The sequence below is a fragment of the Rhinopithecus bieti genome, unplaced genomic scaffold, assembly GCF_001698545.2.
Source record: "Rhinopithecus bieti isolate Rb0 unplaced genomic scaffold, ASM169854v2 scaffold_7884, whole genome shotgun sequence".
Classification (NCBI taxonomy): Eukaryota; Metazoa; Chordata; class Mammalia; order Primates; family Cercopithecidae; genus Rhinopithecus; species Rhinopithecus bieti.
Genome location: NW_016806331.1, coordinates 1,260,951 through 1,288,845, shown reverse-complemented (window position 1 = coordinate 1,288,845; position 27,895 = coordinate 1,260,951). Strand labels below are relative to the sequence as shown.

The following is a 27,895-nucleotide window of genomic DNA, read 5'->3' as shown; positions in this document are numbered from 1 at the left end:
GTTTTCTTCAGGGTGCTTTGGGTCAAAAGCACCAGCAGCTTCTGTTGGGAACTCGTGGCATTTTGAATGGTTTTTGATACAGAAATAGCACAAGTCACGTCTAACACAGCCGCCGGCGCACGAATGCGTGAATGGGATTGTTTCTCATCTCCGCAGCTGGTGTGTGGGGCCAGGCCTGGGACGGCTTGGGCCCCATCCCCACCCACCCGGCTCTCAGGGTCCTCATCAGGAAAGAGAAGCCCTCAGGAGCCCTGGGGTAGGTCTCCTTGCCCTGTGAACATTGAATTTGTGTTTCTGACTCCAACATAAACACAGGATTGTCTTCAGAGGTGAGCGATAGCTGTGGCTGGAGGTGCCGTATGGGATGCAGGCAACGTGCTGCTGTTGATTTTCTCTGCTCTGCTCTTAGCTTACTTTAGCAGAGAGTGGAGTTTCATGTGGCAGTCTGGTAAACCAAGGCAGTGTGAACGTCCCTTCCCCACACTGAGTGCAAATGCAGGAAGTGCGGTGGTGAGAACAGCGACGGCATTCTGCTCAATGGTGCGCCCGACCCCCCAGCCTCGGCACCCATGGAAGCCCCCTCTGTCAGTACCGTGCCAGCGAGTCCAGGCTCCTTCGCAGCAGAAGGCGGCTGTTCTGCAGGGCCCCTCGCCTCCCTGCTTCTCAGCGGACCCGCACTCTTCGGTGTCCATATGGAGACACATCGAGCTGGAGACACAGATCTGCGAGGAGTGACTCGCCTCTCACCAGCACTGCCAGGGGCGGATCAGCGCCAGCAGCTTCCAGCATGCCCTAAACTGCTGGAGAAGCCGGAGTGGCTGGAAGGAGCCCTGCCTGCCTGCCCTCCTCCTCCTCAGTTGCTGGCCTTGGCAGCTCGAGGGTGACCCAGCAGGGGCCTAGAGGAATAAGAAGCAGCTTCCCAGCTGAAGGCTGCATCATCCTCTCTGTGCTCTCACAGAACGGAGGGTTTTAGCAGAAAAAGGACGTTTTGTAAGTGACATTCAGAAGATTTGGGCAGCAGTTTCATCCCCCATAGGGTCCTGTCTTTTGGGAGTGGGGAGTACTGGGCTAGGCTGCTCACTGGCTGTTTCACAGGTGGCAGAATTTAAGAGCAGACCTGGGCTGAGCTGTGACCTGTCAGGTGATGTATGCACAGGAGGTTCAGCTGTGTGCCTGTGAGGAGGGCAGGAGCGTCACCCAAGCCTCAGAAGAGAATTCCCCGGCAGCGGCGTGGCGTTCAGCATGTTCCATGTCTGGCTGTTTTATTGTCTCTCAGTCCAGTTGACAGATTCCTTTTAAGATGAAATTTGAATCAATTTGCAGAACTTGTACAAATCTCCAAGAAAACAGCTTAAAGAACAGATTAAAGAATGAATGCCTTAGGAATTAAAGCATTAATAGGTCTTGAGTAGACTGGATGCAAAGATGAGTTGTACAAAAAACACACACACACAAAAGAAACGAGCAGCCCCCTCCATCCCACCAGTACAGTGTAGGTTTTCCAGATGAGGCGACATCCAGGGAACGGTTCTCACCTTCAGAGGGCGCTGCCTGTCCTCCTTGGCATCCAAGTGAGCGCATCTCCACGCTCAATGGTGAATGCTGGCCAGCATCCCTGTGAAGAACCTTGTGATCATTTTCCATTTCTGAAAACTCCCAGGTGGTGGGGGCCCTTGGCCCACATCAGCATTGACCCACAGGGTTTGGATCTGGCTAGGTGCCTGCATTGTAATGGGAATTTCAGTACATTGAATTTTGCCTCTGACCCTGATGAAATAGGTTCAGTGGCATTTGCATCAAGATCATGTTAGTGTCATCTCTGTTAGATGCTTGGGAGCAAACATGAACTTGGGTTTCCTTTTAAGATGTCCTGTGATTCCAGATTCAGGAGAATCTGAGAAAAGTTTAAAGAAAGAAAATTCCACTCGGCCAGCAAACCGTGGGTGTGCAGAGCCTGCCCTGCCTTCCCCACTTTGTCCTGAGAAGCTGGGTCTTCCCCAGCACCAGAGTTGCTGCTGCTTCCTCTCGTGCCCTTGGCTGCTCTCCCGGCCCCCAGCCTAAGTGACACTCTAAGACTGCAGATGGCGGGCTGGTCTCTGGGCTCCCCCATCCCCATGACCCTCTACCTGCACCCGGACCTCTGGGTCCTTGCTCAGGCAGTCCCTGCCCTCAGTGAGATGCAGCCCACTGTGGGCCCTTCCCTAGGCTTGCCATCAGCTCCTCTGTTCCTCGGAGCCCCAGCAGCTGCCCTGGGCCCGTACCCACAGCACCGGGCACAGAACAGGAGCCATTAATGTTCTTTCGGGAACTGAATGAGGAGTAGATACACAGGCATGTCGTGTTTTTGAAGTTAATAGAAACAATCCCTTAAAAGTTGTTTTATGTTCGGTTTTTAAAGAGATTAACAAGAGACATTTGCAATGCTGCCCCCTCCCTCCGTCTGTGAGAAATTAGAAATGGAGGGGAGATACACTAAAGCCAGCAGCAGGTCAGGCTTATGCCCAGCGCCTGTGGTGGGACCCTGTTTCTACGTGGGACCTTGGGTCACAGTGGCACATCGTATAAGCAGGGGTCCCACCCAGGCCCCCCACACAGGGCCAGCTGAGGCGAGGTGTGGCAATAACCCAGCTTCTAGGATACAACGCCGTGCAGTTACTTATTCCCTGTGCTTATTTGTTCAAGCTAAAACGTCTCTGTTTAACCAAACAAAAAGAAGATGAGAGAGACCAGTTTCACCTGCAAATATAGACGCCAGCATTCTAAATAACATGGTCGTTGTTCAGGTTATTTTGTTTTTCTAACTTTATCCCTTCCTAGAGATAAATGCAACTTTGTTCTTCTAAATTATACAAGTGTATGCATTCACTGATGAATTCACCGTGGATGTTGACTATGTAACTTAGAAGAACAAAGTTATGTTTATCCCTGGAAAGCACAGGCCAGCTCACCTGAGGCGCTCTGGGAAGTCACTCTGCAGGGCACTGGTCCCAGGAGAACCACGTGCCAATCACAGCCATGAATGCGGAAGCGGGAACCGGAACCTGACAGTCATTCACGAGACTGTGTTTTCAGGAAAGTGTTTAGCACCGCCATGCTTGTGAGAGTCAGACCCGTAGCCCCCAGTGCCCGCAGCAGGGAGCCCGCCAGCTGAGTCTTCTTCAGGAAGCCAGGCCCTGTTCTCTTTTCTCTGAGTTTGCAAGTTTGCTGACTTAGCTCTCCTCCCTGCCTTTCATAGATTTTATTCCTTAAAAGAAAGTCTGAAGCAAATGTAGGTGAACACTGGTGTTTCATAAAACTGGCATTGCTTGCACAGTTTTTCCTTTTGGCTGTATTTTGTCATAAAAATGATCAGAAAAGGGAAGAAAGGAAATGAATAGGGTCCAGTCCTCACCCGTGTGTGGGGTTGGGGGGTAGACCCCCGCTCCCTGCTCCTGCACATAGAACAGTCCTCACCCACGTGTGGAGTTGGGGGCGGTGGACCCCTGCTCCCTGCTGCACATAGAACAGTCTTCGTCCACGTGTGGGGTGGGGGGGGGTGGACCCCCGCTCCCTGCTGCACATAGAACAGTCTTCGTCCATGTGTGGGGTGGGAGGGGTGGACCCCTGCTCCCTGCTGCACATAGAACACACAGTTTATGTGTGTAGATTCTGCTCACATAATAGCAAATGAAAACCTTTTACTGTGTCAAAGTTGACACCCAATTAAAAACTAAATACATGCATTTTAAAAGTTGGGGGTTGCACTTCACTGATTTGGGAAAAGAAACAGAAGAGAAACAGTCAGAGAGGAGGATTTCATTTAAAAAACAACAACAATGAGGCAACCTGTGCTGTGCTGTGGAATGTGATCAGATGGAAGCTTCTATCACCTTCTGGGTTGCTTTATGTCTTTTCACTGTCCAGGAAAGTGGCCTGAGCTGGTCTTTGTGGCCTGAGACCTGGGCACTCCTCAGGTTCAAGCCTATCCAGCCAGGGCATCCAGCAGGGCCAGGTTAGGAGCAGGACTGACTGCAGTGGGGCAGGGGAGGAGTGAGGAGACGGTGAAGTCAGCCAGGGAACCTGAGAGCACCCCTCACCCTGGGCACTGGGAGCTCAACCAGGAGCTCAGGTGACTGCAGCTTCCATGGCTAAGTGGCAGCCCAGGGGATCAGAACCCCAAGCTCCGGCCAGTGCCCAGGCCTCCCCCAAAGCATTTCCCACCCTTTTCTCAGGAGAAGGCTGAGTCCTGGAGACAAAGACAGTGTGGGACCTGCTGCCTGGGCAGTGACTGTGGAAATGCTTTGCACTGAGGGGCAGCTGCCACCTATGGGCTGTTTCACCCAAATCGGTGGCTTTGAGACTGTGGAGTGCAGGTTTTCCTAGGAACCGAGTTACAGACAAGGCCTGGTCTTAGGCCAGTCCAGAGACAGGCTGAGTGTCAGGGTGAGTGTGGGTGGGCTGCTGTCAGGGAGGCACCCGGACAAGGTCACGCCCAAAGTGCCGACCCTGAGGGGCGAGGAGCTATTTTCTCAGCAGACCTCTTGTTGGCTCAGACGCCCCTCTGAGCTTGAGACCTTCCTAGAGGGCAAGGCCCCAACTTTCCACTTGGCCCAGGTCATATGAATATTGGTTATGGGGAGCTTTCTGAGGGGTGGGCCTATGGGAGGGGAGCAGGCAGGCTGGGCTCTCACTTAACTCCCAGTGAGGTTTTCGGCAGAGCCACGTGTCTGCGAAGTGACACTGGGATGTCCCTGGGCTGTGCCAGGAGCAATGCTGGCTCAGAGTGAGTGCCCGCACGCATTGCATGCTTTCAGAATAGGGACCTGCCGTAAAAGGGGTACGCACGTAGGGCTGTTTGTGATCTTTGTAATGTAAACCTACCCTTATTCCTGCGTTACTTTTCTCACCTTCATTTGGTATTGATTTGTAAGTGATGAAATTAATTCAGCTTCTGTTCCTCATCAAAATTACTTGTAGCCTTTTCTCAATAGCACATTAGTACAGGGCAGAAAATCCATTTCTTTGCGAGGTGCAGAAACGCATGCCCAGAGGAACGCACTTGTGCCAAGAGCCAGGAGCACGTCTCGTTGGCTGTGTCTGGTAAACATGTTTTCCAAGGGGGCACTTGTCTCGCCATGGAAACGGGCTCCAGGTCTCGAGCGTCTGTCTGGACCACTTCTGGGGCACACACTGTTCTTGTGGCTCTCACAGAGCAGCACAGTGGCTTCGATAGGAGAGGAGGAAGAGGAGCAGAACAGGCAGTCTTCCTAGCTGAGGGCTGGCGCCCGCTCTTTTCTTTGGCCAGCCAGAACCTTTTTCTTTATTTTTCTCATTACTGACTTCTAGAAATGACGTCAGCAAGGCCTCTGGGCCTGTAGCGGGGTCCTCTGAGAGCCGGCCTCCCGGGGAGGGTGGAAGAAGGAACAGGGATTGTGGAGTGTGTCCTGGTCTGACCTTCCAGAGGCTTTTGTGGTTTTTGTCCTTGAGGAATGGGCCCCAGAGGCCTCTGAGTCTTGCATTTTGAGTTTGTTGGGCCAGAGGGGGAAAGGGGTAGAGGGGTATCCAATCCTTAAATGTCCACAGGCCCGCCCATGAAGGTGGCTGGTGTGTTGGTCAGGGGCTCTGGGGTCCGGGGACGGCCGAGGGTGGCAGTGACCGGCTCTCCTGCTTGTTCTTCTCACAGTGGATGTGGCCACGGCGCTGCCTCTACAAGTGGCCCCCTCGGCAGTGCCCATGGACCTGCGCCTGGACCACCAGTTCTCGCTGCCTGTAGCAGAGCCCGCCCTGCGGGAGCAGCAGCTACAGCAGGAGCTCCTGGCGCTCAAGCAGAAGCAGCAGATCCAGAGGCAGATCCTCATCGCCGAGTTCCAGAGGCAGCACGAGCAGCTCTCCCGGCAGCACGAGGCGCAGCTCCACGAGCACATCAAGGTGAGGCGCAGCACGTGTGGGTGCGGGTGGGCCAGGCCTCCGGCACCCTGAACTCCCGTGACTCCAGGCCTCTGCCTCTGCGGAGTGTGCCGGGGCCCCAGGCATGACGCGAGGTTCCTGCAGGAGGCGACACACCGCGGGCAGCACTTCCGTGTATTACACAGGATGTGGTGCTGCGTGGGAAAGCGGTCTCAAGTCATTGTGTGGAAGCATATTCCAAATAGGAAAAATGCTTATCACCTAATTTCATCTGAAACGTGCTCAGAAATAGAAAACCTACCAAAGGGAAGAAGCACCAGAACCTTAATGATCGTTGCTGGGAGCTGTATTGACAAATCTGTGTGTTTTCTTTTTCTTACGACTTTTCTATATTTTCTGTTTTCTCTACTAACCTTTTATAACTAGAAAAAGATAATATTTTATTTTAATTGAAATGCGGTAAGGAAAAAACAAAGACTTTTTTGGTACTTACTCTCTACAAATATTTAATCTGATACCATATTTTAAAATTAAATCAATTGGAAATATGTACTAGTGATATGTAGCAAAGTTATATTATGTAGTTGGCAGGCTAGTTATGATATCTGTGATTATAATATGCTGTCACTGCATTTAAAACCATTTAGAGCAACACTGTCTAATAGAAATATACATGAGTATATTAAAATTCCACCAGTAATTTTAAATATTCTAGTGGTCACATTAAACAAAGTGGTCACAAAACCAGATTAAGTCATGTATATCTGTGTAATAAAATTACCCCAACGCTTAGCAGTTTAAAATAACAAGCTTGCATTATCTTGCTCTGTGGGTCAGGAATCCTAGAGCAGCTTAGCTGATAGGGTTTCCCATTATGTTGCTGTTAAGATGTCAGACAGGGCTATGGTCTCATCTGCAGGGCTGACTGGACTGAGGCAGGAGGAGCTCCATTCAGGCTCGCTCACATGGCCGCAGGCAAGAGGCCTGAGATGCTCATCCACAGGGCTGCTCACAGCATAGCAGCCGACTTCCCAGAGGGAGCAACCCGAGAGGAAGCATGGCCACCGTGGAAGCCACAGGGTCTCTCATGGCCTGATCTGGGAAGTGGCAGGCCACCACCAGCACTGCTGCTGTTGTTGTTCTTGCTAAGTCTTGGCAAGTCACTGGGGCCTAGACACAGAGCATGTCTCCATTTGGGCCAGCTGCGTTTTGAGCCACACGTGGTTCATGGCAACTGTTGCACAGCACCGATGTAGAGCATCAAAAGCCTATGACCATATGCTACCTGGTGCTTCTGAGATGCTCACGTGGTCCATGGGTAGAAGTTGTTCAGCTGAGGTCTTGGCTACCTGGCGTTAGCCCACATGCAGATATTACTGTGTCCATCTAGTATGCAGAGAAGCTTAAAGGTGCATCCTTCTGTTTCTGCCCTAGCTGGTAATTCTCTTGACCACAGGACCCCAGTTTCCCTTCCTTTATATGTAAGACACTTTGTTCAGTGTCTTTATTTCATAATCACTGTTGAGAAATGGAAGTAAAGTAGTATCAGTTGTCTGTAGACTTAGTGGCAGATTGCAGGGGAGGCTGCATCCCAAAGCTGGGCTGGCCCTGGAGGACAGGCTCAGGGACAGCTCCGTGTCCCCTCTTATGGGTGCCAAACCATTCTGTGAGTGCCTGTGCTTCAAAGGTGAGCCCTGAGAACCCTGTCCTCGGCCCCCTCTGGCCTTGAGGGAACAGGGGATGGGAGGTTTCTGGCTGAACCTTGAGGGGCTACTTGGGGGCTCTGGGTCTTTGGACTTTGCACCATTGCCTTGGCATTTGTTGGCTTGGGAGTTGTTGCTGCTGCTTTTTTCCGATGCACTGGCCTGCTAATGTCAGTGTTTGACAAACCAAGGAGAGGACACTTTCCTGAGCTCTTTTGGTCCATGCTTTATCGTTTTTTGCCTTCAGAATTCAGAGCAACCTAGCAGCCATGTGTAACAAACAGGTCACTTGTACCTGTGGAGATTGGCCCCCCAGCCTCCACTGGGACCCTGTCCACTCTAACAAGCCCACTCGAGTTTAGGGTGGGGCAGTTGAGAGCTCCACAAGCACCATACCCTTCGGGATCCCTGTGATCCCGACATTCCTGGCAGGCAGGACACAAGAGAGAGGACTCAGTCTTCAGTTTACTGATGGTGCCGCTCTGTGCTGTGGACAGGCCAGGCTTGCCTCCCTCACAGCCCTGACCATGGGCAACTGCAACTGGCTGCTGTTTTTCAAGCCTGGGAGAAGAGTTTTCAGGAAGAGTTTTCAAGCTGGCTGCAGGAAACAGGTGCGTGCCAGGCAGAAGGCGCGGGTCAGGGGAAGTCACTGCAGGCAATCTCTGCAGCCCACCCAGGGCTTCAGCTCACCGGCCTTTCCGTGACCGGCCAAGAGCAGCCCTCAAGAGGCCACTCGTATTATTTTGTTTTTGCGCCATAGGCTCACATTCTGTGACTCCTAGAAGTAATTTTTTAAAATGAGTATCGTGGCTCCTTTGTATTCTGCATGTTGGCGACCCCATGTCAAGCCTGAGGACTCCCCAACAGCAGTCTTGACCCAGGCACTGCCCTGTACCTCTCAGAAGCCCCCCGTCGGCCACTGGTCCCGCCTGCCTGGGGGACATGAGGACCACTTGCTCACTCCAGCTTCCCTGCATTCCTGCAGCCCAACACAGTTCCTGGCTGAGGATGGCCTCGGGGGCTCCTGCTGAATTCCATTTTTCCTGTTGTCACTGCGCCCTGGTGAGCCCTGCAGTCCTCGCCATTGATCCAGCTGCAGCATTCACAGCGCGTGATTAGGAGACCACCCCAAAGCTGCCACGGGTGTTGGTGCAGAGAGAGGTTAAGGAGATGGGATTGTTGATGTCTCATTCCATGCTGGTTGCATGTGTAGCTTTTATAAGAAGAAGACATAGATGAGAAGCTGAGAAGTAAGCCTAAGCCCTGTGTATTTGACCGGGGCTCCTCACGGTAGTCCTAGGAGGCCAGAAGAAATAAAGAAGACACTTGAGTTGGGGTCAGTGCTGCCACCTCAGGGCAAGGCCAGGTCCCACCTCCAGAACCCCTCTGCCTCTCCTCTCTTGGTGCCCCAGGAGCTGGCTTCACTGCTTGGAAGAAAGCACCCTGACCCCAGTCCTCACGTCACTCCTACAGGCCGGGCCTTCAGGCCATGCTCCTCATTCCTGGAGGGGTCCCTGGGAGAGCCCACCCCACCACCCCCCATGGCAGACCCTCTGAAAGATGGTTGGAGACCCCAGAACCATGGCTCTGGAGCCAGTCTCTGGGTCAGGGTCTCATAAGCACAGAAAGAAATTCAAGGTTGCCTTTCTCTTTGCATTTTAATCATTTATTTCTTCATTAAAATAGAGGTTATAAAAGCCATTTGAACAACATAGTGGTTTCATTACTTTAGGAGGCTTTTGTTTGGATGATTTAAACTCTTTATAAGCCATCATATTGTTAGTGACATTTGGCAATGGTGTTTGTCAGACAGATTTCTTGAACACAAAATCTAATTAGTGTCATTAAATCATCAGTGAATTTGAATAGAGTTTTATAATTGAAAAGGGAATCATTTTAAAAATATAACTTAAATTATTAATGTTGGGTAAATAGGATCTTTTAGGAGAGTTTTAATGCTCGTGGTCCCCGTGGACTTTCCTGTTTCCTGGCTCTTTGTGGTGGTTTAGACCCAGCCTCGCCTCTCCTTCTCGGACAGCACTTTTCCACCTAGAAGCGGATCCCAGATGAGCGTGGAAGTTTCTCTCTTGTACCTCTGTGTTTTTGTTTGTTTGTTTGTTTTTCGAGGCAGTCTCGCTCAGCTGTCACCCAGGCTGGAGTGCAGTGGTGCCATCTCCGCTCACTGCAATCTTCTCCTCCTAGGTTCAAGCGATTCTCATGCCTCAGCCTCCTGAGTGGCTGGGATTACCGGCATGCACCACCACACCTGGCTGCTAATTTTTGTATTTTTGGTAGAGACAGGGTTTTCCCATGTTGGCCAGGCTGGACTCAAACTCCTGACCTCAAGTGATTTGCCTGCCTTGGCCTCCCAAAGTGCTGGGTTTACAGGCGTGAGCCACCGCACCCGGCCTGTCTCTTGCATTTCTGATCAATGCCTCCCAGAAGTGTATAGAGAGGGAGAAGACAAACATAGGTACCCAGAGAGGGTCCAAGGACAGGCCACGATGCTATGGCTAGAGCATGCCCCAGGCCAGTGAGTAACAGAGCAGGGGCATGTGGGAGACCCCGAGCACAAGCCTGGGCCCCAGCACCCCCCTCAGGGTGCACCTCTCCCCAGGAAACATGGGGCACCCCCTGCAGGGCGCATCTCTCCGCAGGAGGCACGTGGCACCCCCAGAGGGCACACCTCTCCCCAGGAGTTAGGGCACCCTCTCCCCAGGAGGCATGGGGCACCCCCTGCAGGCCACACGTCTCCCCCGGAGACATGGGGCACCCTTCATTGGGCAGACCTCTCCCCAGAAAACACTGGGGCACCCCTATAGGGCACACCTCTCCCTAGGAGATACAGGGCACCCCCCCATGGGGTGCACCTCTCCCCAGAAGGCACTACGGCTTCCCTCTTACAGGGCACAGCTTCCAGGATAGACACGGAGGGACCCCCCCCATAGGGCACAGCTTCCAGGGCATGTACAGGGCACCTTTTGTATGTAGGTTGCACATCGCCCTCCTGCAAGGCTTACCCTTTCTCCCTGCAGTGGTGTAAGGCGTGCCTTTTCTTCCCTAACTTCAGAGTATTCCCAGTTGAATGCATGAAAAATAAAAATCATTTACACACTATTTTAGTGTGCGTGTTTTTTTTTTTTTTTTTTTTAACTAGCAAGGCTGGCCTCTTTTTCACGTGTGTGTGTATGTGTGTGGTGTGTGTGTGTGTGTCCGTGTGACTTGTGCTGTGGAGAGCTCAGTGGGTAGGAGAGAGTTTTCAGAGCTGTTTAGTTGATAATGTGACTCTTCCTTTCAGGGAGGGACTAACATGGAAAGGAACCTAGTTTTCTGGCACTGGGAGCGTGGGTCATGATCCTTATTCTCTTTAATATCTGGCTGAGGAAGCTGAAGAGATGTTGCCCAGGCCCAGCTTTCCGGTCACCTGAGGCAGCTGTCAGTGAGCCTCAGAGCTCGCCTGGGCTGTGCTGAATACCTGATCCAGGGCTCCATGCCAGGACAGGGGTGCAGTGGGGAGGTGGGGGGCGGGAGCTCACCCTTGGTTTAGAGCAGAGTCCCTCTGTGGTGCCTCTGGGTGAGGGTTAAGAATAGACGGGAAGACTTCGTGCGCACCTTTGCTTAGCATGAGCTGCCACCCAAGCTAAGCAGAGGCACACGCACTTGGCAGTGGGGTCTGGCGACCCATGGGGTACATGGGCACACACCTGGAGAGCCATGGGTGCCGCAGCCCGACCCCAGCTGGTCTGCCTCTGGTGTTCCCATCCATGGGTGGCAGCTTACCATTACCATCCGTGGCGTCCACTCTTCTGCCCTTTCCTCCTGGCCCCTGCCACTGTATGTGGGTGCAGCATATCCGCACTCTGGGGCTGTTCCCCTGGCAAGTTGAAAAAGAGACACAAAGAATTCAGAAGTTTACTTTTTAAAGTGAAAATCTTGTTGGGTTACCGCTTGAATATTTGTATATTAAATTCTGAAGTCAGAGTCAAAGCAGCTAAATTCTGGGGCTCCTATATTTGGTTCAGAGTTCAGTGTATGCTTCAAGTAAACTTAAAGTCTGGTTAGAGTAATAGGGTCAGCTATGATTGGTTTTATTTTTGCTTTTCTTAGAAGAACGAGGTCGTAGTCGTCTTATTTTAAATTGCTCATTGTAGTTTCAGTCTGCAAAAAATTGCTTCCCAACAGCCCTTCTCCCATGGAGTAGTCTAATGTGAAATGTTAGTGAGGGATTAGTTGCAGACAGTTTTAGCTCACTTAAAAATAAGCGCATCTCGAAGTCCTGTTTTTTGAAGCCTGAATGTGGTACTCCAGTGACGCACCTGCCCTCCGGAAGCCACCTGAGGGTGCCCCACAAAGAATAAGTACCTATTCACAATGCCAGGGTGTGGGGCGGGAGTGAAGAAGAGTGAAACGGCCATCTTCCCTTGTGGTTTGTCAGCATTTTCCAAGAGTGCCAAGGGCAGAGGGTCCCTGTGTCAGAAGATCAAGAAACAGGCCTGACATCTAAGGTTGTGCTGTAAACAAGGAGTGTTGAAATCCAGTTTGTCCTGACAGCTTTCACTTTGCAGACTTTGCTCTGCAGATAATCTGTTATAAATCTCATAAGGTGGAATGCCTCCCTACACAAGCGAAGCGTGAGATCACACAGCGTTGCCGGGGGCAGTTAGGGAATCAGTCACCGCTTGTGACTGCTGGTTTCATTAAAACTCCACCACAGTCGTGCCTCTGGGAGTTTTGCCTTCCTGTGAATTTTAATCCCCAGCAGCCATGGTTGTTGTTTTCATTCTTTTTGAAATGATGGTGGAAAGAGCTCACTTTCCTTCTGGGTTCTGGCTGACAGGTGGATACTGTGGGACTGCATTAGGCTGCATCTGTCCGCTCTGTGTTTCCGCCCTGAGTGAGCTCTGAGTAGCAGGAGGGAGGGAGCCAAGGGGCCCTGTGCAGGTGACAGCCAGAGGGGAGGGGCTTGCCATAACGAGGAGATCAGTTCAACAAAGGATTGTGTTTTCTGAGCTGAGAAGCGCCCCGAAGCCCTGTGGGTTGTACGTTTATAGGTTAACCTGCCGGTGGCCTTCCCAGTCTGCAGACAGTGGCCCAGGGACGCCCTCAGGGCACCTTTACCTGTGTACACAGCTCTGGCACCCCAAGGCAGAGTCCTGAATCTGTACATGCCCAGATGTTTGTCCTGGTAGAGGGACTTTGCTTGTGTGTGGCAGCGAGGAACACTGTGTCAGGAAGGTGTGCTCCGGGCAGTATCTCCCTAGTCTTGAGGGGGCCTGATTTTACCTTAGGATAACATCTAGTGTCTGCAGGAAGTCGGCCTCTCTAGGCGACATCTTTTGAAAGTGATGGTTTGATGATGACCAGGCCACACAGAGGCAAACCCAGGCCAGCTCTTCTGAGAATTCTCCCCATGCCACCTCTTCCAGTCCTCACAGGAACCCTTGGCGCAGGTCCCACGTTTAACCCAGCACGGAGAGCTTAAATATTTAGGTGGAAGTGTGCTGGCAGTGAGCAGATGGGCAGAGCAGGGTTTCTTGGCCAGGCAGCCTGCCCTCCAGCCAGCATGCTGCAGACCACCTGTGAGTCTTCGGAGGCCAGCGCTGCCCAGATGAAGGACATGGCAAGAGCTTGCTTATGTTTATCCCACCATCTCCCAGAAGTTCATTTAAGTTGGTTGTTCGGAATTAAGTTTTTGCCATGGGAAAGATACAGGTGAGATGCTTGGTGTGTGCAGCCCAGCCCCGACGGCCCTCCCTGCCCCTCCTGCACGCGCTGCTGCCAGGCATGGTGGGAGCCCCCTCTCCCTCAGCCCACCCAGGCCTCCTGCCTTGCCTGTGCCCACACATCTGCCAGGAGCAGCACTCATGCTGGAAGGCAGCCTGCAGGTGCACCTGCCTGGGTAGGGTCATGCCTCAGCCCCTCCCCTTCTCCCTCTTTCCCTGGGTGTGGACCTACCTCCCGCCACCTCTCCGGCTCTTCTATCCCCGTGCTCCTGGCTGGAATTGAGTCCCACCCCCTTTGTGAGGGCTGTAGGTGGGTGGGTGTGTTTGTGGACAGGGCTTTTTGTCTGTGGGGAGGGCAGGCAGGTCCTGTCCCCAGTGTCTGGATGCTGACCTGCTCTCTCTGCTGCCATAAATTCTCACTGTGTGTGACCACAAGTGTGACTGGACAGCCCTACCTAAAGCCCAAGGTCCCACTGCCCTGGACTCAATGCGATTCCTGTGGGGCTCTGCCATCCAGGCCACTTCTGCCACCATGGGGCAGTGGGGAGGGAGGTTGGCTGTGGGCTGCAGGCTGCAATGGCCCAGCCCAAGTGGGCCGGGAAAGACCAGCACTCTGGTCTGTATCCTGGAGGCTGGGGCGGCCTCACTCCAGAGCTGTCTGCTGGGGGCACTGCAATGGGGCAGGTGGTTTCTGCCTGGGGACCCTTCCTCAGGGTGGGCCATGGGGAGCAGCAGCCCAGGACACCCTTCCATCCACATGGAGCACTCCTGAGAGGCCATGATGCTCATTTTGCTGGTTCACTGTCACCGCAAGTTTGAGGTTGCTGAATGCCATTTGGTTGGCCAGTGCATGTCTCTGTCCCTTGTCTGGGCTGGGGGCTTCACTTACAGAATGGAAGAATGAGGAGTTTTACCTTACAAAATTATACAGTTGATGTTACATTTAACATTGTGGACATGATGTGATTCGAGTTTCACACAAGTCACAGACACACGGGGTGACTGGCACGTCTCATCTTGAGTAGGAAGAGGTTGTGACAGGCCGAAATCCTTTCCTCCCCATTGACAAGTGGCGCTGGGTGGTCGTGGGAACTGGCTGAGTCCTCAGCAGTGGGAAGTGAGGCCCAGGAAGGGGTTGATGTCCCTGGTGGGGCCATGCCTCCTCCCCCGCACCGCCTGTGACCATGAAAGGGCTTCAGCCAGGCTGTTTTTGCAGCCTGGATCTTCCCAGAAGCCTAGGGGTCTGAAAGGTGTGTGTGCTGGGTGCCTGGGGGCTGAGCTGGACCTCCAGGCTCTCGCAGGACAAGGTGTGGTAGCCACCTGGGAGCTGGCTCTGCAGGGGCAGCAAGGGTGTGGAGCTCGCCAGTCGGCTCAGGCCTCTCATGTGAAGAAGGACCCAGCAAGATGCCAGAGATGTTCCCGGACACACACTGCCCGCCCCCATCACCTTGCCGATGCCACTGAGGTTCAGCGCCCACAGAGAAGGGCAGTGTCCTTGCACACTCACAGGCCCCTGGAGCACACGTGCTCACTCCCTTGCACGCACACTCACATTCAGAACACACACTTGGGTGCACAAGCACGTTGATGTGCACGTCTCTCCGTGCGGGCGGCCCTGTTGTCCTGGAGAAGCAGGCCCTGTAGCTGAAGGCTCGTGCCGCCTCCCGCCCTGAGCACACTGCGTGGTGGTGGGTTCTCAGGCTGTGGCATCTCGGGGACCCAGGCCCCCGCCCCTGCTGGCCCGACTCTGTCAGGGTTGCCTCTGCCCGTCTTTGTCATCCTTTTCACCTGCTTTCCTACCCCTCAGCCACTGTCATTTTCCTTTGTTATCACCTGTTGCTCTGAAGTGACGTACATCTGTTGTAGGGCAGCAGTCGGTCCCAACCTTTTTGGCACCAGGGACTCTGGTTTCATGCAAGGTGGTTTTTTCCATGGACAGGGGTGGGGGGTGCAAGAGGATGGTTTGGGGATGAAACTTCCACCACCTCAGATCATCAGGCTTTAGAGTCTCATAAGGAGCGTGCATCCTGGATCCCCTACACGCAGTTCACAACAGGGTCACACTCCTGTGAGAATCTAATGCCGCCGCTGATCTGGCAGGAGCTCGAGCTCCGGTGGGAATGCTCCCTAGGCTGCCGCTTACCTCCTGCTTTGTGACCCACTTCCTAACAGGCCAGGGATTGCCACCCATCCACGACTGGAGGTGGGGACACCTGCCGTAGAGGGATTGAAGAATACACAGGGAAGACAGTGTGGCGCGGGTAGCATCCTGTGGGCGCCAGTCCTGTGCCAGCACGGTCACTCATGGAGCACAGGCGTCTAGTGGCTGCCTCGACCCACACCCTGCTTTATGCCTTGCTCATCCTTTCCCTGGCCTGAGCCTCATCCTCCAGGCAGAACCACCAGCTGGTAGAAGCCCCACTCTGGAGCCAGCCCAGAGCCCCTGATTCACTAAGTTTCCTCCACAGAAAGTTCCTTGGGCCACTCTGGTTGCCAGGATGCCTGCTCACCCCAAACCCTCTCACCATCCCCTCTCCCTCCGTAAGTGGAGCAAGACCAACAAAAAGCATCCCAACAGTGGCCGGGTGAGGCAGCTCACACCCCTCATCCCAGAGCTTCGGGAAGCTAAGGCAGGAGGATCACTTGAGCCCAGGAGTTTGAGACCAGTCCCTGCAACAGAGCAATACCTTGTTTTGTCAAAAAAGAAAAAAACATCTCTGGGTGCGGTGGTGTGCACCCGTAGGCCCAGCTACTCAGAAGGCTGAGGTGGGAGAATGGCTTGAGCCCAGGAGTTCGAGACCAGCCTGGGCAACACAGCAGGACCCGTTTGCTACAATTTTTTTTTAATTAACTGCCATCTATTTGGGAGTCTGAGGTAGAAGGATCACTTGAGCCCAGGAGGTCAAGGTTACAGTGAGCTATGATTGTGCCACTGCACTCCAGCCTGGGCAACAGAGGAAGACCCTGTGTCTAAAATAAAAAAAGACAGTGGGACAAGAGACAGCTGGTAACTGAGCAGGTACTGGGGACAGCAGACAGACCATGAGGGGGACACGTACGGGCCACAGAGGTTGGTGGAGAAGCTCTCCCCAGCAGGCAGGTGACAGAGCTCCTCACACCTGTGGAGGCCTGGCACTTCCCCTGGGCTGGCCCAGGGGCTTGTGTGGAAACTGAGGAAACTGTGTGCAGACAGAACCCTGGAGTGTGCGAACAAGAACAGAGCCGTCTTGGAGGAGCGGGAGGGTGTGCGGGAGCCCTGGAGCGTGGGCTGGGTCCCAGGGCAGAGGTACTCTGGGGTTGCAGGAGTCCCTCTCAGGGTGTCTGGTCAGTTGCACCTTCCCACACTCATCAGCGCCAGGCCAAATTATTCCTTTTCACCTTTTCTAATACCGTGAGTGAAATGGGAAATGTTCACTAACAAGCTTGAACATTGATCCCCATTTATCTTTAAATAGTTCTGTGCATCTCCTGTTCTTTTTTGCCCAACTTTTTAGTGGGCTGCCTGTCATATTCTCATTAATGTATAACAACCATTTATGTAAAATTTATCTGTGTGTCATAAATACCGCAGTTTTTATTTTACCTTCTGCCTTTTAATTGTTATTAAGACAAACATTTTTATGTCTATCAGTTTTTGAAATATGAGATATAATTTATACTCAGTAGAATGCCAGCCCTTAAGGGTGCTGTTGGGTGACTGTGCCCTCCCCTATGGACACTGGACAGGTCGGACACTCCATCCACTGGGGCGTTTCCTCCGGCCTTGGCCCCTGCCACCCTCCCTCACCTCCACAGAGGCAGCCTTCTGATGTTTATCCTTGTGCATTTTTTCTGTTGTAGAACTTCATGTGAATGTAGTCAGCCCTCCATACTTTTGGGTTTCACCTCCACTCATTGAGTGGATCAGATCCTCTGCGGAGGATCAGAGCCTGGAGACACTGCGGACCAACCACCCGTATTTCTATGCCAGGCCGTGGTGGAATGTGCGGAACTGGAGCTGCGAGTGCAGAAGTCCCGTGGAGGGTCTTCCAGTCTCGCCTCTTCTCTCTGCTCTTTCACCCTCTGCCAACACCTGCTCTTTAGCAGTTCACCTGTGTTTTCTTGTGTACACGTAGGTTATTCTTTTTTATGGTTAGGTGGTGTTCTCTTTAATGAACACACGTCATTTGTCCAAGTGTCCACCTTCGAGGGAATGTATGGGTTGCATCGAGGCTGGTCTGACCAAAACTCCCATGCACATTCTTGTACAGGCTTTCTGTGGGTGTGCTTCCGTGTTTTGGATAAATAGCTAGGAATGGGATTGCTGGGTCTCAGGGCAGATGTGTGTTTAACTTTATAAGAAAGTGCCCAGCAGTTTTCTGAAGTGGTTGTACCCTTTCACGCTCTCTTCACTATCTTTATGTCGTTCTCAAAATAGCATTTCCAACTTGCAAGATAACATAACTCTGCTTGCATATTTTCTTCTAGCAAGCCAATGGCTTTTGTTTTTAATATTTTCCACTTAAAAGGTAAGACAATGCCCAGAGCCTGGAATGGCCTTGACTTCTTTTTTGGACTGAAATAGCAGCACTGCAGGGCAGGGCAGTGCCCAAGGCCACACCAGGGCAGACACATGGGGCCTGGACTGGTTTCTTGGGTCTTCATCGAGTCTCTGTGTGTGGAGCCTGGGCTCTGACCATCTGTCTGCTCCTTCTCCTTGCAGCAGCAGCAGGAGATGCTGGCCATGAAGCACCAGCAGGAGCTGCTAGAACACCAGCGGAAGCTGGAGAGGCACCGCCAGGAGCAGGAGCTGGAGAAGCAGCACCGGGAGCAGAAGCTGCAGCAGCTCAAGAACAAGGAAAAGGGCAAAGAGAGTGAGTGCGGGCACGGAAGGCCGGGCAGAGGGAAGCCGGGCAGAGGGAGGGAGGCTGAGTGCGAGTGCAGAAGGCTGGGCAGAGAGAGGGAGTGGGGGCATGGACTCCGGAAGGTGGGGGGCAGAGGGAGTGAGTGCAGGAGGGCACTGGGGCAGCACATGGGGAGTAGGGAAAGATCTAGGGGCAGCTGAGCCTCACCGTGGTGACTCTTGCCACTTCGCCTGTGCTGGGTTTCTAAGAAGCAGGCCAGGAATGGGACTCCCACCCCCTGACAGGGACAGTGAGTGTAGCGTGTGTCAGCCCACCCTTGGTTAGCTCCCCCCAGTGAACCAGAGTCCATGGATTTATCTTCATCCAGGGCTGCAGGATTCAATATTAACATCAAAGCAAGGGGCATTCAGCCCGACTTTTGGTTTGATTTAAACATTTTAAAGACTATTTGGCAGGATTCCTAATAGACTTAAAAATATTAAAAGCCATAAAGCATGCCAGATGCACAGTGAATTTCATCTGTGAGTTCTGCCCTGCATTTTTCAAAGTACTTTTCTTTCGGGAGCATTTTGTAAGTGCCTTGAAAGCAGGTGTTAGGTTGTAGAGCAACTCACGGCCCAGTGAGGGGCGGGTGTTAGGTTGTAGAGTGACCCAGTGAGGGCCAGCAGCGTACTTTTCCCATCTGCTCCTTCCACTGTGAATTTTGCCTTCTGTGGGGGCTGTGTTTGTACATCTGGAGACCAGTGTGGTCTGTTTTCTTCTAAGGAGAGCCCACACTTGATACTATCCAGGAGAACATTCTATTTGCTGTTTCCCGCTTTGGGAAATTAGAGGGACGCATCTACTGAGGAAAAGGTCACAGTGTCGCCCCTGCTGACTGCGGGCTGCTGGGCCAAGGACCCGTGGGCTCCTCTGCACGAGGACAGTGCCCAATGTCACCAGCGTGTCTGAGCCCTGACGTGTCCCTGGGGTGCAGGGTCCACTGTGGGGCTGAGTCTGCCCTGAGCATCCTCTCAGATCTTCACTTAAAAGAGCCCTTGGCTCACTGTGTGTTTGTATCCTTTCTATGGACAACTTGTTGCTTTAAGTGACACAGACAGTCAGAATCAAATCACCAGAGTGAGGGGACTTTCACAGACACTCGGAGTTTCTGCCCAGGACTTCCGTGCTTAGTTGAACTTATCTGTTTCTGGTAATACTGAAAATGAGCCGAGGTATACATTTTCCTCAGGTAACAGAATTCCAGGTAAGGAGAGTAGAGCGATTTACTCTTGTAGGGCTGGCCCATAGGTAGGAAGAGAAGTCTTTGTGCACTTCCCCCTTCCGCAAAAATAACTCCTCTCCTGACATTTAACATGGAAGATTAATTTGCCTGCTTTTGAAACGTATGTAAATGGAACCCTTAATATGTAGGATTTTTGTGTTTTGCTTCCTTCTCTGGACGTTATGCTTGTGAAATTCATCCCCATTTTGCATTTAGCAAGAAGTCATTCATTATCTATTATATATTGCTGTGTGGCGTCCCATTTATAAATGCACCAATGTAGTCATTTCTTCTAAAGCTGTTAGATACTTGGCTTGTTTCCTAACCAGAGCTATTAAAAGCAGTGGTGCTTTGTGCATTCTTGGATGTGTTTCTTGGTACATGTGGGCAAATGTGAAGTGGAGTTGTTGAACTTTGGGGCATGCATGTTGTCAGTATTCACATGTGATGCCTAAAAGTTTTCAAAGTGGTATACCACTTTACACTCCTACCAGCCACGTACGGGGGTTCCTGTGGTTCCATGTCCTTGTCAACACTTGCTGCTGTGAGTCACTTTAATTTCAGCTCCTCCTCCTGCCCTCAGCTGCATTTCTTTGATTACCAATAAGATACAGTTTATTTTCATAAGTTTTGTGGCCAAATGAATATTCCTCTTTCTGTGAAGTGCTTGTTCAAATCTCTTGCCCATTTTTCTGAGGGGGGAGTCTCCCTTTTTCTTGATTTGGAGTTGTTCTTTCTATATTATGGAATCAAGCCCTTGGCCAGTTGTACATGCTGTAAATCTCCTCTTCCGCTCTGTACTTTGCCTGTTCACTCTCTTAATGTTATCTTTCAGGCACAGAAATTCTCCCTTCTAATACAGTTTCAGTCTTTTCCTTTAGATGATTTTGTGCCTCGAGAAATCTTTCCCTTCTTCAAAATCTTGGGTACATCCTCTTTAATGATCTCTTAGGAGCTGATTCTACCTGGAATTGATACCAGTGGGGTTTTGTCTGTGACTGCATTGACTCTGTGGTTCAAATTAGGAAGACTTGATATTTTTACAACATTGATTATTTACCTTCTTTAATTTTTCTTAATATTTTCTTAATAGTTCTATGTTAAGGAGATGTGCATGTATTTGATTAAATATATTTCAAGCCATTTGATGGCTTTGGTTGCTATTGTGAATGGCTTGGTTTTTATAATTTTGAAAAGCAGTCAATTTTTGACTGTTGACTTTGTGTCCAGCAACCCTGTTAAATTCAAATATCAAACATTAATAGATTGTTTTGAATATTCAACATTTAGAATCCTGTCATCTATAAATAATGACAAGATTGCCTCCTTTCTGATTGGAATACCTTTTATATCTTTTACTTGCTTATTGTGTAGAATGGACTGAGATTGCCAGTAGAGTATTGAATTGTGGTCATGATATCAAGGCAGGCACACTTGTCTGGTTCCCAGTTTCCTGTTAAGTGCCATGTTTTCTGTAGGGGCTTTGTTTGTATTTTTTACTCATTTGTCTGCTTGTTTTTGATAGGTGCTATTTATCAGATTATGGAAGTTTCCTTTCCATTCCTTGTTTGCTCAGGGTTTCAGTACGAATGGATATTGATTTTTATCAGGTGCTGTTTCAGCATCTTTTGAGATGTTTGTATGATTTTTTGGCTTTATTTGGTTAATGAAGTAAAGCATATGGATTTATTTGAATTTAATTCTAACTGGCATTTTTAAAATAACCCCAGTCAACTTGATTGTAATACATTATCTTTTATGTGGTGAAAACTTGGATTTGCTAATATTTTATTTTGTGTGATTGCAACTGTGTTCATGAGGGAGATTGCCAAGCAGTTTCCTTTCTCATAATGTCCTTGTCACGTTTTGGCGTCATGGCTATGCTGGCCTCAGAATGAGTTAAGCATCATTCCTCTCTCCTTTTATATTCTCTGGCAAAGTTTATTTAACATGGATATTATTTTTTTCCTTAAATATCTTGTGAAACTTACTGTTAAAGCCATCTAACCCTAAGGTTTTCTTTGTGCAAAGGTTTTTGATTACTTATTCAATTTTAAAATAGTTAATGGGACGTTTTTTCCCCCTGGATCACTTTAGCTAAGTTGTATTTTTTTTTAAAGAAATACATGCCTTTGTTATACATTTTTGAATTTCTGGCTTAGTGGTTTCCGGTGTCATACCCTTTTCTGGTGTTTTGGCATCTGTCAGACCTTCAGTGATGTCCTCTGTTACACTCCAGATATTGGTTGTTCATGCTTTTTCTCTTTATTGCTGCTGTTTTGTTTTGCTTTTGTTTTCCTTGGTCATTCTCTCCAGAAGTTTGTCAGTTATTCTTTTCAAAGACTGGCTTTTGACTTTATGGATGTTGTTTGTTGAATATCAATTTGATTAATTTCTACTATTTTTATTATTTTTCTATGTTCTATTTTCTCAGGTTGTATGGTGGCTTTTGTAGCTTTTTGATGTAGTTACATAGAGCATTGATTTCAGCCCTCTCTTCTAATGTGTGCTTATATAGCTATACATTTTCCTCTAAATGCAACTTTATCTGCATCCCACAAGTTTTGATTTGTAGTTTGACAATCTTTGTCTTTCCATTAGTTTGGCCCATTTACATTTAATATAATTATTGATGCATTTATGCTTAAATCTGTCATTGTACAATATGAATTCTAATTATCTCAACTATTCTAATTCGCTTTTCTTGCTTTTAATGTATGTTTTTAGTGATATATATGTGTGTATATATATATTTTTTTTCACCAGCTTGGTAGTCACTATTTTGCTGTTTCTTTACTGATTATCGATAACCTTATCTAAATGAATACTTTTGCCAATTCTGACAAAGCAAGGGTCTGGAATACTTTCACTCTTAACTTATATACCATTTTGACCTGTATTTAACTCTCAGCTTACCTTTAACGCCACAAGACATTGTTGTTATTATTTTATATAGTTAAGATTTACTAATAAATTTATCCTTTTCCACTTTTATTCGCTTCTTCATGTCTGATCTTTCATCTGTGATACTCTTTATTTGCCTTAATGCAGGTCTAATGGCGATGAATTTTCTTCCTGTTCAAAATGTGATTTCAGGTTAATCTTTGAAGGTTATTTTTGCTGAGCATAGAATTCTAGGTTTGTCTTTATTTTCTTTCAGCACTTTAAGAATGCCATTCCATTCTCTTCTGCCATCTATTGTTAATCTCCAGAAATCAGCTATCCATCCTATTGCTCCTTCTTTGGAAATACTCTTTTTTCCCAGGCTATTTTTACGATTTTGTCTTTGATTTTTTTGAAGTTCTTTTTTAATGTGCTTAACTGTAGTTTCTTTCATTTTAATTTCTTCTGTTTGGGACTTGTAGTTCCTAAATCTGTTGTTTTATACTGTTGTGAATTCTTAGACCTGATTATTCTCAGACTTCACCACAATAAGTAATGACTTTGCCCCAGTCTCTCCATTTAATCTATCTGGGACTGTAGTTATATACCTGTGTTGGATTAGCTTTCAGTATCCCCTGAGTTTCTGAACTTATTTTTGTGTCTGTGTTTCCCTTTTCTTTTCTTCAGTGTGGGTATTTTCTTCCAGTTTATCATCCGCTTCCCTAATTTGTGCTTTACCTGCACAGTAATCTGCTGCTAAACTCATCCATTGGATTTTACCTTTATTTGGTTTTCAGTTCTAGGATTTTCATTTGGCCCTTTTTCATAGTTTTCCATAGACTTTGTTGATCTTATTTTTTTTCTGCACGTAGTGCAGTTTTTTGGAGTCTGACTTGATAACACTCTCCGGCCCTGTGGCAAGGCTTCCTGCCTGTTGTTTCTCTCTCTCTCTCTCTCTCTCTCTCTCTCTCTCTTTTTTATGTCAGATTGTGTTTCTTTCTACACTTGGATGTTTTAGGTTGCATGTCTGACTTTGTGCTGTTGTGATGATGGGAGACCTGGGAGGGTGACACATTCTTTTCGAGTGGACTTTGTTTTCCTTCTTGTAGTTGACCAGAAGTGGCCACGCTTCTTAAGCATCTGAATGTAGTCAGGTCTGGAGCTGATTCTGAGTTGGGTTTCAGGCCTCCCAAGGGCTGGTGGATTTCTGGCCATCGTTACTCATAAGGCATAGCCCTTTCAGGTCCTACCCACAAGCCCATGAGGTTTACTGGGGTCCTTTGATTTTCCTCAGTTTTCATGGCCCTATCAAGGGCCCGTTCGGAAACCCACTGCTGACTCTAGACAACGGGCTGCCCGAGGGTGGGGTCCCACTTCCCGCAGCCCCAGTCTCTGACCTCGGCCCTGGCGTTCCTCGCTGCCCTAGTTGCTCTCTGTGCCTTCAGACAGAAGACTTGGGTGCTTTGTCCAGACCTTCTGACCGTTTCCCGTAGGTTTAATTGAATTACCTGAATACAAATTCTTGAAGTTACATTATTGAAAACACAATGTGCTTGGAGTGCTCCAGGTTTCCTAAGCTGTTCTTCTTTATACTGTTGTCTGGAGTGAAAGGATATGTTAATATTTGGTTTGGTGGTTTGCCTTTATATAATTTTTAGATTGTGAAATTGGCATTTTGCTTTTAATTAATCTGCACTAAATTTGAAGTTTTCCAAATAGGACATTTTGTTCATTTGTTTGTATTTGAAATCCTTGTGTTCTAAAACGAATTAAATAACTATTCAGTAAATTCAGTTTGTAAGTTTATTTTAATGTAATGAATGTTATTATAACAAAATAATGTTAAATTAGAATTGGGATATGATCTAAACTGTATTATTATGCCTGTATTACTTGGTACATTTTTATAAATATTTGCTATTTCAAACTAGGTATGTTTTTCCTAAGAGTACATAGCTAATGCACTCTGAGTTTTAGTTTATTTCTCTATTCAGCTATTTCCAAGTTCTTAGTCATTGTTTTTGTCCATAAAACTAACACTTTTATCAATTACCACAGCATTTTACTCTTGAAATAATAAATGTACTTTCAATGTTTTTTCACTTTAACTGGTAGAATTTCAAGGTAGAAGAGGCCTCTGAGGAGGGTTTCTATTCCATCTGAGGTCTAATGTTTGCATCAGGATTTGGAAGTGAGGACTAAATCTGCATGATGGCCCTGGCTCCTGTCACACTGATTTGATAAGATGGTGACTTATTCGCCAGGGATTGCCCACAGGGGAGAAGCTTCCAGACATGGCTGCAGAGGCCCTGAGGAGAAGGACCCTGCAGACGGGGCTGCACGCATGCTTGGTCTTTGCATGCAGATCCGGGCCCTCTCGGTAGCGGTGCTGTGGGTCTCTGTTCACTCCAGGGTGTTCTGCTGAACTGATCCCGAGTGGAACCCGGCTGGCAGGGTTCTCGCTTCTGAAACTGCTGGAGTGACCCTAGTGTGTTGGCTGGGTTAAGGGCCAGGAGTCCAGCTGAATCCTCTGGCTTCACGTGTGAGGAATCTGAGTAGAGGCTCCATGGCCTGCCAGGCAGGGCCCACCCTGTGGGGTTGCTTTCCACTTTAGAAAGCTGCCTTCCGTAGACAATAGCGCGTGGTCCCCCTGGGAGCCCTGTGCGCGGGGTTTTGACGTGTCTGGCCTGTGCTGGTGACACTGCAGTGCAGAAGGCGTGCATTGGACCCACATCGCAGGGGCGTGTGCCACAGCCCAAAGCACTGGGGCCTCCGCCTGGGGTCTGGCCTCCTCTGCACGCTTCTGTGGTTCACCAGGAGCCCAGTGTGGATCCTATGTATTTTTCTTTGGAGTAGGGAAAATAGTTGCTTATCAGAGAATTGAAGTTTAAAATTTAAATATCAGCTCGTTGATTTGTGCCACAACTAACCAACAAATAAGTGTTTCAGATTGCTAAAAAGCAGCTTGGTCTAAATTACTTCCTCAGAGTTTACCAGACTCTTCCAATAAAAATACCATCTTGAGGTTCACAGAATATGAAAAGACTTCACTTCAGAAAACATTTTGGATCCGTTTACCAGCCCAAAACAATCCCTGCACTGCATCCAAAGCGCCGTCCACCCTTAACTGGAGCTCTGGAATGTTCCTGCTCCGCTCTAGCCCCGTCACAGGCGGCAGTCCCGGTGGGTTTCACTGTGGATTTGGGTGGTCAGGTTTTATTATTAATAATAAACTGTGTACAGTTGGGTACTTGGCAAGCTTGTGTCGACTCTGCAGCCCTCAGAGTGTGGTCTTGTGGTGAGGACACAGGGCCGCAGGCCCCTGTGGTGGACGCCACTCGGGGGCTCTTATGTAAGCGGGGCCCAGGGGCCGGCGTCTTCCCCCATGAAGGAGGTTCTTGTTTGTGCAGGCTGGAGGGGCAGTGGCGGCCAGCGCAGAGGACATGAAGCATCTCCAGCGTCTAAGCATTTGAAAACACGGTGTGCAGCATCTGCTTATTCTCCTGGGTTTTTTTTTTTTTTTTAAGTGAATTTCTTATTGAGTATTTAATAAATATCATTACACTTGTAAATATTTACATTACTTTTAATTTTAAATAATTCTTCACTTTTATTCATTGATACCAAGTAATGCGATTCATTTGACAGACTGGTGGCAGTTTTCATCACATTGAGCAAGAACACACTGTCTTTAACCAGCTAGGTTTTGGTTTAGATTAACGGCACTTGGGAATCTGAGACACACACCTCTTCACATCAGCTTGGGGAAGGAGCAGGAGCAGAGTGGACTCTGCCCGGGCAGTGCGGAGCGAACACAGCCCCGCTTTCTCTCGCTGCCGTTCACACGCACAGCCCCGCGGGGAATGGAGCGAGGTCACTGAGCAAGTCCTCTGCTTTGTGTAAAAATGACGTGAAAGGCTGCTCCTGAAAGTCATTAGGTGTCCGTTCTGTGAGGTTGTGCCTTTTTCGGAGGCAAGCGGTTGGGGAGAAAAAGGAGCCCTTTCAGGCAGAAGCCAAGCGAAACCTGCCACAGCTCCGTCGTCTGGACTCACCAGGTCCAGGCCCTGGCCCTCCAGGAGCACAGCCGTCCCTCCCCACCTGCCCCGCCCCACCCCACCCGGAGCTGCTGTCCTCCTCTGTCTGCCCCACTTAGCTGTCACTCGCTCGCTTACTCCTTAGGTCTGGGGCGCACTCTCTGCACCCTGGTATGGGAAGAACTTGGCCTCTTTTATCCACCACTTCATCTCTGCGGGCCAGAACGGGCTGGTGTCTCATAGAGCCTCTGTAGAAACCTCCGTCCAGGGGATGAGTGATACTCAATGTGAATTAAGGAAAAAAAAAAAGTAAAAGGAAAAATTAGGGAGATCTACTCTCCATTTATTGAACGGGTTTTTTTCATTCTAGAACTTTAAGTGAGAAACCTGTTGACAGATGAGCGTGTGTATAACCAGAAGTGCAGAAACAGGGTAAGGGTCAGAATCAGCCCTTCATTTTGAATACTCTCCTAGTAAAGTCCGAAAGATCAAAAGAAGATTCCTTGGTGGTTAGAAAGGTCATGAATCGATGACGTATGTTCCTCATGTTTCCTGCTGGCCAGGCCTGTGCTGGGCGTGGGTGGGGCATGAACCCCAGTCATGCCCACCCCCCTGCATGCGGCATGAACCCCAGTCATGCCCACCACCCAGCCCTGCATAGAGGAAGCCAGGCAGGACCCAGGCTTGTGGCCAAGTCACCCTTTGCCACCGAGTGGTGTTTGCAGAAGCAGGGAGAGAGTGTGGGTGATAAAGTAAGGTCTGCTGGCCCTGTTCTGGGAGTGCACGCCCTCCCCCATGGAGGGCCAGTGAATCCACAGTAACAGCTGTCCCTGGCAACCAGTGTTTTGAGGAGGTAAGGCTGACTACACTGAGTTTGGGTCTGCTGGAAAGTGTTGAGGGCGTCCTCATCCTGCACACTGAGAACCTGCTTCTTGTCCTGCTCTGCTGCTTCCACTCAAAGACGGCCGTGTAGAGGGACCTGCAGGGCCGTCCCCTCCAGCTGGCCATCTGGGTCCTCATCCTCACAGTCGCTATCACCAGCATCATTGTGCGGTTTGACTACTTCCTGCACCCCAGCAGCATGGGTAATAGCATGGGTAATACCCCCCAAAAAATGTTATCAGTGTAAAGGCAAAAACTTGAAGTTACCCATTTCACTTTTCATTTCTTTTATCCGTAAAGTTAAGCTGATTTAACATACTCACTGGCAAATTTGCCTTCTCCTTTTGAAATTGGTCTTCTGTGTTCTCTGCTCACTTATCTTCCCCACCACCCAGCCTTTCCTTTTATTCCTGGTTGTGGAGGCAGTTTGTATATTTACGGGGTTAACTCTGGTTTATGTCTGGGTCTGTTTTTCCAACGTTCGCAGCCTGTTGCTGATAATCTTTTAGGAATTCCAGTGATCATATGCCTGGGAATGGTAGAAGCGAATGGTTCCCATAAGTGTATGATCTTCTGACAAGTCCCCTTACAGAAAGGCGGTTCTGCTAAAAGTGCTTATCTGTGACATTCAAGTCTAACGGTGGGCGCCCTATCCCTCCCGCCCCCCCACCCCCAC

The 27,895-nt window shown here is 49.5% G+C and overlaps 1 protein-coding gene across 11 annotated transcripts in view; it reads left to right on the top strand.

Moving 5' to 3' along the window:
• HDAC4 (histone deacetylase 4) overlaps positions 1–27,895 on the top strand; it is a 356,361-nt gene that overhangs the window by 208,755 nt on the left and 119,711 nt on the right. For all 11 annotated transcript variants that reach the window (XM_017875573.1, XM_017875571.1, XM_017875572.1 and 8 more), the window contains 2 exons: positions 5,663–5,907; positions 18,015–18,165. In XM_017875573.1, coding sequence (XP_017731062.1) covers positions 5,663–5,907; positions 18,015–18,165 — 396 coding nt within the window. The remainder of the gene's footprint in view (positions 1–5,662; positions 5,908–18,014; positions 18,166–27,895) is intronic.